Source organism: Rhopalosiphum padi, chromosome 3, assembly GCF_020882245.1.
Source record: "Rhopalosiphum padi isolate XX-2018 chromosome 3, ASM2088224v1, whole genome shotgun sequence".
Classification (NCBI taxonomy): Eukaryota; Metazoa; Arthropoda; class Insecta; order Hemiptera; family Aphididae; genus Rhopalosiphum; species Rhopalosiphum padi.
The window spans coordinates 17,598,532-17,608,433 of record NC_083599.1 but is presented as its reverse complement, the minus strand read 5'-3'; the positions used below and the strand labels follow the sequence as shown (position 1 = coordinate 17,608,433).

Below are 9,902 nucleotides of genomic sequence, written 5' to 3'. Positions count from 1 at the left end.
CCCATCAAAGGCCTCTGAGTTTCTAAAGAATTACATTTATCCTTGCTAACAGAGATCCTGAATAGGCCACCCCTTGTTCCTGGCGGCACAAGAAAAATGCACCTGCCTTAAGCCCCATTGTCGCAAAACACCTGTCAGATTTTACATAACCGTATACAATGTAATTTTTCCCTTTTATTAGAGATGAAAGAACGTACATTACAATAAGTATGGCCTCGCCTCAATAAACGTATTGATATACTTTTAGAAAAAAATGTTTCCTTTTGTGAAGTGCTGGGGTAATGCGTAAAAGCGAAAAAAAAATAATATTAAATAAACAATATATTATACATACTAATAATATGAAACATATGTATTATTTGAAAATATTGAATAGATCTTTGTGTTTGGTACCAAATTAAGATTTCTTGTATTTTTTCGTCCCTATAGATTTTCAATTATATTCTAGCAGCTTCCGAATTAGGTGGTGGACGATTAGTGTCGTTGCGCAAAGAAGTTGATAAATATCTTCTTAAAATTATCTAAAGTTTAAGTTTTTCATTAAAATAATTAAATATAAAATATTGTAAATAAATTTTATTCCTTACATCAAAATAAAACAAAGTAAATTGGTGACTGATTTACGATTATCATATTGTCATCTTCCAACAACAGAATCTCATTTTCGCTCAACGGGTAATTATCGTTCATTATTCTTCGTATTCTTCGGAGAATACAAAATTTTACATTTATTACAATTATGATCATACATTTAAATTCCCCGAGGTATTTACTATAAATAATTTTATTTAAATTTATCTATTACTTCATGACTGTATTACAAAATATCCTTTACCTATTTTATATACTTTTTTTAAATTGCATAATATTGTGTGCACATATCTCTTTCTATATATCCAGAATTAATTTTATAAGATTGATTAAACATACAGTAGCGACACAGTAATCCGAGAATAGGCTAATATGAAAGATGAACACATACAGCAACCCCTCTCATACTATAGATAATAAAACGTATATTCGTATTATATATAATAATACACCTATAAGGCCGCCATCACGGCACATATTATCATCACTCATTTCGCTACCCGACTAGCAACATCCGTTTTTTTGTCAAGTGTGTACAAACCAATTCATGGAGTAACACACCCAAATCTACCAGGACCCTCATCCGGAGGTCCGAGAGACACTACAACAACAACGGCAACTACAATACTAACAACAGCGGGATTGACACACCATTGTGGCAGTGACTTTCAAGGTGTCGGGTAAAATGTGTCGGTGTTGGTGAGTTGCGGCCCGATCCCTAAATAACGTACGAATTGCGGCCCGTGTTTATGAAACAGACGTGCGAGTTGTGGCAATTTGTTTTTTTTTGTAAAAATGGCAAAAATGGAAAAATGGAAAAATGGCAAAATGTATGGTAATTTATGGTAAAATTAATTTTAATATTTATGTAAAATATGTAAAAATGTAAAAATATTTATTGGTTGGGCAAAAACTTAAAACTTAATGATTTGACGAAATCAAACTGCTCTATTTCTTTTTGTGCTAGCTTTGTCATCTGTTGTCTTATAAATGCTTCTTTTTCACATATTTTCTTCGTTTTTATTCCATTGCTTCTACATTTGATATACGTTTCTGATTGAATTTCTACTAACACATCAATAAAATTATAGATGTTATGATGACTAGAGTAGAACGATGAATTTAGGTGTGAATGAAAACTTTCACAGCCGTTAGTGGTACGGTTACAGCTAGCAGAGAACTGTGCCCAAATATTTGGGGGAAACATAGCATCCGGGGATATATAGTTTTCGAAAACATAGTCGGTAAATTGTACAACCCGATCATCTTTAGCGGGCAGTATTGCTAAAAAGTCATCCGTGAAACAATCAATGACGTTGTCAGAGTCCAAAAATGGCAAACCAAAAAAAAATTTTAAAAAATAACTTTCATCTGTATTTGTGTTATACATTTTCGCGAGTCCTAAACTTTGAATTTTCCTCCACCAACTTTGCCCTAGGTGAAATCGACATCCACTTATTTTAGCATTAGGGAAGACTTCCGCTACAGCACTGTGGATAGCTTGTTCAAAATCTATAACAACTTCAGTAGGAGAGCACGTTAGACCAATGGACATGGAATGGCAAATTAAATGTTGAAATGCACACTTGTACGTGGTATTACACTTGTCGGGTAGTAAAAAAAACACTAGAGGTAAATATACATCATTTTTTAGGCCATGGATGGTAAAAAGTTGATAAAAGTGTTTAGGGCAGCTTTTGAAAGTTCCATCTACGTAAAATTTATTTACATCGCACAGCACTTTTATGTTTTGTATAGTAGAAAAACCAATTATACGATTTTCTTTGTCGTTGATAAACAAAAATGGCTCACCTATATTAGTTTTGATATTCATAGACTCTAAAGCAGCATGTAATTCTTTAATGCATTTTGGCAGAGGGGGGTGTACAAATGAACGGGCACGATGAACATTGTGTCTAATTAATGATAAATCATTCGTTGTCAAAGTCGATATATCGCCTTTCTTCAATTCTAAACGAATTAATTTTGAAGGTTTGCAAGAAATGTCTTCTATGGCTTTTCTTTTCAGAGAATTACTTAATATTTGCCTATTCAGGACTTTTTCGTCGTTTTTATTGTGGTTATGATTAGTATTACTGTCAACTATTTTATTTAAAGGAGATAATTTTAAAAAGCACTTACAACTTTTGACACTGCAAAGCCACCTCTGTATATCGTGTTTTAGTGTTTTGTTGAAACGAAATTTGTAGCCTTCGTAGAGAATAATTGGTTTTGATTTTTCACTATTTACGAACTCCATAACGCACTTATAATAAACTGTATAACACACTCAAGTGGTGAACAGACTAATATGTACACAGTAATATTGTTCAAGATATAATATTATTAGCTATCGCGTTATTCCGATACCAAGTTCGACGACCTTTGAGCAGATTAAGCTCGGCAAGTTCAACAGCCGTCCCCTCCTCTCTTGCCTATACGACAACCGTGGATATCGATCACGTTCTTATTATTTATTATTATTGATTGTCAGTCATATTATTTTTCTATTTATTACGTAGGAGCCTGGTGGTACAAATATTTTTCGTTTGAACTATTGACGTTATGGTATCTACTTTAGATAAGATACTGCCGATACTGCCGGCACAAAATTGAAAATAAATAAATTTACCCGGGCCGCAATTAACTTATTGATAAAATATGACCGGGCCGCAATTCACCGGTCTTCAACACGTAAATGACATGTCGGGCCGCAACTCACCTATAGCCAATGTGTTATACCTTTTATATTATATATGTTTTATGTCCCAAACTTGTGTGTCAATAATAAATTTACCAAATATGTAAATAAACTGTTCTGCATGTAAACAATTAACATCTATATACAAACATGCCAAATCCACGTTTTTCCGACCCATCCGGTCTCGGATCCGTGATGGTTTACAATTTGTTTGGAGTCGATCGGACAACCTGGGGGGCTCCGTGAATTTAGCCCCCCCCCCCATTTTGTTTTTGATTTTCTGAGGCCCCCGATGATTTACAAATTCGGGGATTGGATTTACAATTATTTACGATTAATTTATAATTGTTTACAATTTGTCCGAATGAAATTGCACAATGTAGGTGGGCCAACTTCATGTACGAGAGTTAAGCGTGCCGCCGTAGACTAGGGATGTCAACGAGAGTCTCCGTCGTCGGGGAGAATGCCAATTTCTCCAAAGACGCGGAGGCCTTAGATGGGACCGCCTGCGACTCTGGCAGGCTTGACCAAGTTGTCTCCTCTCATCAATGCATGAGCACTAATTTTTTCAACATCTCTCTTAGGAGTGCATTAACACCATACAAATCCACCACACTGAATCCTGCGAGCGACAACTGGGTCTTTTTCATTTTAACGAAAAATATCAGTGTTGTTTTTATTTGGACTCGTGTGCTTAATCATTAGATTTTATTTCTGTATTATAAATAAATTATTTTTATTGTTAAAAATCTTTTTGAATGCCATGTTTATTAATAATAATTAATTAATGTAATTGGATCTATTTCCATAGAATATAACAATAAATATATAAATTAATAAATTAACAAATTAAAAAAAATACCTAACAATAACTTAGTCTATTTTATTAAAAAGATAAAAATAGTTTTATAGACAACCGTAACAGTTATTATCAGACCATCTGTGGTGCATAAAGGAATATGAGATTAATGTAATAAGTTATGTAATACAACGCTGTCAAGACATTGCTCTTCGTACCATCACTGCAGCAAACCGGCTTAAAAGAAACAATGCAATTCACCGTGATATGATGCTGCCTACAATAGCAGACGAAATTCAAAGGTTTGCTCGCAAACACGAGACGAGACACCATGTCAATCCATTGGCCATCCAACTATTAGATAACTCAAAGGATATTAGACGTCTTAAGAGTCTAAAACCATACGACTTAGTTTAAGAATTTAAATTAAGGCAAGAGGCACTTCATTAGAAGTTACTCCATTAACGTGTAATATATATATATATATAATTTATATCTAGTATGTAAAATATGCATAATTGTCAAACATATTTATAAAGACCTTAGGGGTAGTTTAAAGAATAAAACCTCAGGGCATTAAATATATATATATCTTTAAAAATAAACTATATAAATATGCTTATCTATACTTAAATGTTAAAATTAGTTTATACAAGTAATGCGGGATGTTGGCGTTGGAAAAGTGGCATTCCAATCGCCCAGCACAAGCTGCTGAAAAAACCAACCACTGGCCTTAGATGGCTGAGAGGTCTGGTCCTCCAAACCTAACCCGGAGGAAAATAACCAAGGGGACGTCCCAGAATGAGGTAGTTTGGATATTGATAGTTTGACGGAAGACTTAAAGACAATGGACATAGAAGATAACATATACATTGATATATCTACAATTTCATTATATTTTTTTTCTGTTTTATAAATAAATTATTTTTATTGTTAAAAATATTTTCGAATGCAATGTGTAATGATCATTATTAATTATTGTAATTGGGTTTATTCTCATATAATTTTACAATAAATATTAAATATATAAATTAATAAATTAACATAAATTATTTTAAAAATGTACCTCAGTAACCTAGACTATTTTATTGAAAACAAAAATAAATAGTTTTATTTACAACAGTAACAGTCATTATCAGACTATTTCCTTAGTAGCTTTAATAAAAATGTTGTCATAAAATGCTTTAGTATCTTCGTTCTGTGTTTTATTGTGAAATTATCAGACCATCTGTGTGGCAATTCAGATTTTATAAAGGAGTATGAGATATAGGAAGTAGCGACAAACACTTGAATTGCCGAACAAAGTATAAATTATTTTATTAAAATTAATGAATAAATTTATGTTATTATACAGAGATTAAAATAATGTACACAAAATGAGTTAGGCAAAAAACAGGGTGATTGGTAACGGTCAGGAGTATACTAAATAACTGACTACGACTGATGACGACCGTTGACGCTGATCAAATATGTAACAGTAGGTGACTAAACGTTAAAAAAGTATTATTGAACAAACGTCTTCGCAAAAGCATCGTTAAAAACAGAAATATAATAATTTGTAGTATCATCATTGTCTGGTTTATTGTGAAAAATACAGTATCTGTTCAACGGCCCTAGAGCATCTTGAAAATCTGCAAAATTAATTTGGAGTTGATTAACAAAGTATTATCTTATAACTAAATATAAATTAATATAAAAAAATATAACATAAAGACAAGGTTTTACCACAAACCCTTAATATTTTTTTCAATATTTTCGTCTTTCTTCGAGCAATGATTTCGAGATCGCCGCTCGAGTCAATCACTACTTTAATCCGAGTCCACAACTGATCCAAATTATTTGTATATACATAATTATTTCTTGATATTTTTTTTATATAAACACAAATTATAACAGAACCCAGTTATTAATTAGGAACAAATCATATGAGTACAGTATATGTATACTACCTACTCGTAGACACAAATGTATTATTTCTGAAATTATAGTTAATATTGGTACGCAGTCACACATACCCATGTAAGTTTCACTGTAATGTTTTGCCATACCTGTAAAATTAAACTATATAAAGATGCTTATCTATACTTAAATGTTAAAATTATTTTATACAAGTTGTGCGGGATATTGGCGTTGGGAAAGTGGTGTTTTCATATGGAAAAAACAAAGCCGAAAAAAAACATAGGATAAATATTGAAACGACAAAAGATCTAAAAGTAAAAAACAATATACAATTGTTATTGACAAAGTCATCGAAGAATTTGATGAAAAAACGCAGAACAGAATATAGTTGTATTGAAGAGGTTAAACAATGTTTGGTATAACAATCAATGCCAAATAGCTATCGAGCAACGCTGAAAAGCAAGAGAGAATCATCTAAGATGGGGAACAAACGATGGTCAGAAGCTGTTCATATTTGAACATAAAACATACAAGACAATTATACAAAAAAAAAAAAAAATTCTCCAACAATATACTCCAAACTGCAGAAGAAGACCGAAGTCAGAATAGAATAAAAGATTTCTCTTTCGTACACTAACAAAGTATAAATAGTTCAACCCTATATGCAAAGCTATAAACAGCCGCGATGGACAAATAATGATGGACTCAAGCAAATGAGTGGCAAGTTGAAAGGAATACTTTGAAAATCTCCTTAATACCACAATACCAAATATCCCGATACCTTTTACCACCTTGCAAGGCATGGAACCATTCATAAAGAAATTTAACCAGGAGGAAGTAAATGTCAAAGTCGCGGGTTCAAAATCTGGAAGACTCCAGGATCTGACAACAAACCGAATCAATTACTAATGATGACAAATCGTCTAACAATAGTTTTTCGTGTACATTCATGTATCATTGAATTCATTTTTCATTACTGTAACCCACTCGACATAGAGTATATAAATATAATATAATTTAAAAATTAGTGTTTTTAAACTGATTTATTAATGTAAATCAAAATATTCTGCTAGTTATTAGTTTGATTTTATACTTTATATTAGTTTTAAATAAATTTATATTGTAAAAACTTCAATGAAACTTTGATCACCTATCCATTTGCTTAGGTCCCGTACGGTGACCGATTCTTCATTTTTTGCCTTATAATTTGTGATTTATTAATAAAACATATATAATGTAAATCAGAAAATGCGTATTCTAATTAGAGGCATTTCACATACACGGCGGGTCTAGTTTCATTTTTTAAAAAGAATGATTATAAATATTTTTTATACACATTTAAATTAAAAATATACGTACTCATAAGCAAGTTCTCTAAAAAGAAAATAAATAAATTGTTATTTTAATGCGATATAATCTGTATATAATCCTAACTTAAAATAAAGTATAGAGTTACAACGATAAATACAATTGATATTTAATAGAAAGTGGTTAAGGGTGCTATAAAAACAGTCACAGAAACAGTAATAGGCAAACAAAAGAGAACAAGGAAACCATTGGTCAACAACTTCTGCAAGGAGGCATTTAATAGAAGGAAAGAAGCCAGGAATCAATTGATCAACGACTCCACTAATAGAGAGAAAATTATGGTATACAAAAAATGCCAAAATGAAGCAAATAATATATTTAGATATGAAAAATGGAAAAATACAAAAGATGTATTAGAGGAAACCGAGATCGATCATAGAGTAAATAATATTTAGTTCCTTAAATTTGACGATGGTTCCCAAATGACAAAACCAAACAAGGTTCTGGAAAAATGGAATAAATATTTTGGATTATTACTTAATTGTGAAAACCCAGTCATGATATTTGCATGGATGTTAACGGAATCTAATGACACTGAATGTCCACTCCCAAGCAAAGAGGAAATATTACAACAACTTAACAGGCTAAAAAACCAAAAAACTACTAGGGAGGACAGGATCCAAGGAAATGTGCTAAAAAACCTAGATGAGGAAACGGTAAATAAAATACATAGTATTATAGGGAGTATCTGGCATGAAGAAAGACTTCCGAAGGACTATTTGTCCTATTCAAAAAAAAAAAAAATGATCCAGAATAATGAAGTAATTATAGGGGTATTGCATTACTAGATACAATGTATAAGGTTCTAGCATATTGTATACTGGATAGAGTAAGGTCCGTAGCAGAGACTTTACTAGGAGACTAATGAAGGATTTAGGCCCAATAGATCTACAACGAATCAGATATTCGTAATAAAACAACAGATCCTCCAAAAAATGTGGGAATATAATAAGGATGTACTCTTATTATTTGTGGAATTTAAAAAACCTTATGATTCTATCCATATAGAAAACCTAATTAATATACTCTAAGGAATCAAATTCCTAAATAAAATTGTTAATCTCGTTAACCATCATGATTAGCCAACACCAATCAGACAAATATAATGGTTAAGATAGCATACACAACAGCCCGTGACAGTGACAATATGTCTTTGGCAAGGAGTTGCACTGTCCCCGGTGTTGTTAAACCTGGTACTGGAAAAAATAGTATGAGAAATGAAAGTTTTGGAAGGAATTGAGCTGTGAGATATAAAAATAGGACATTTGGCATACGCGGTCGATATCTCTCTACTAGGATATGATATTGAGACGATAAAAATCTGGGAAAAAACTTATAAAGGCCGCGGAGAAAGTGGGATTAACCGGAATACTAGATTGTCGTCCAAAGTAACAGAAATTATGGACTAGAAGATATTGGTTAGAAGGACATACATTTAGAAAAATATCACAATTTAAATATCTTGGATCAATTATTACTCAAGATAATGAACTTAAGACATATGTGTCGTCAAGAACACAACTAGTTAAAATGGGATACTATGGATTAGAATAGGTACCAAAATCTTAGACGTTCCCTAAAAATTTAAAAATAAGAATGTAAATGACATTATTACGACCTAATGTCCTGCGCGGTTCTGAGACGTGGGCATTGAGTAAAACCGAAAAACAGAGACTAGGGGTAATTGAGAGGAAATTCTTAAGAAAAATATATGAACCAATCTTTTGATAGACAAATAAATGAAAGGAGAAAATTGCATAATTATGAACTCCAAATAAAGTTTCAGAGGCCACAAAAAGAAGACTCGTTTGGGGGGAATGTCTGGCGTAAGCAAGGATCTCTAATTTGACAAATAATATAGGAAGAGCCCTAGGTTGAGATAAGGAGACTGTGTAAAAAATGACATAGGAAGGATAGGACCAGGAATCAGATGGAAAGAAGCTGCAGAAGACAGGGACTACATATGGCAAGATTTGTATTTAGCGGAATGGTCTTAAAGGCCGAAGTCAAAAGTAAAAGAAGATACACAGTACACGCATGATCTTAATGGTTTAAACTTATTTTTTATAATACTAGTATTGTGAAGAATCGACATGTTTGTTAATGTGAATATGTCTACCGGATGATTGGTAATGATAATCATATCCAATTATACGTGTTAATCTCTTATTGAACGGTTTTATTCTCTTAATACTCGTACTCGGTAACTAATTAAAAATTTAAAAGGATTGCGAACATTGTAAACGTTACTAGATACAGATATAAATTGAGTTACAAAGTCCCATATATTCAATTTGTATATAAAAAATGTATATATTTTAATGCACTTACTCGTAAATACTAGAAATTAAATAATAAACATGCTAATTAATCAATAATATATTATACGATCTCACAATATTATAAGAATAGTAACTAACTAATATTGTCTGTATACAAATAATCAATATGTAGACATTTACAAAGATTATATGATTGGAGTTGAACGTTTGCGAGACACTATGTTAATAATTACGTTTTAGATTCTGTGCGGAGCGATGAGAG

General features: G+C 31.9%; 1 protein-coding gene across 1 annotated transcript; it reads right to left on the bottom strand.

The window, feature by feature from the left end:
* Positions 1-437: 437 nt before the first annotated feature.
* LOC132924826 (uncharacterized) lies at positions 438-2,851 on the bottom strand. Its single transcript, XM_060989269.1, has 3 exons — positions 1,536-2,851; positions 625-703; positions 438-521 (listed from the first exon to the last, which is right to left on the bottom strand). Exons 1-3 carry the CDS (start codon positions 2,849-2,851, stop codon positions 438-440), a joined length of 1,479 nt encoding a protein of 492 aa, XP_060845252.1.
* Between the last annotated feature and the right edge of the window lie 7,051 nt (positions 2,852-9,902).

Bases quoted from the DNA above. Each gene is read 5' to 3' on its own strand.
- LOC132924826 (XM_060989269.1), bottom strand. From the start codon at position 2,851: ATGGAGTTCGTAAATAGTGAAAAATCAAAACCAATTATTCTCTACGAA. The intron at 704-1,535 runs GTTTGATTTCGT...TATTCTCCGAAG, and splicing joins GCACAAAAAGAAATAGAGCA to AATACGAAGAATAATGAACG. The intron at 522-624 runs GTAAATCAGTCA...CTTAAACTTTAG, and splicing joins AAGATGACAATATGATAATC to ATAATTTTAAGAAGATATTT.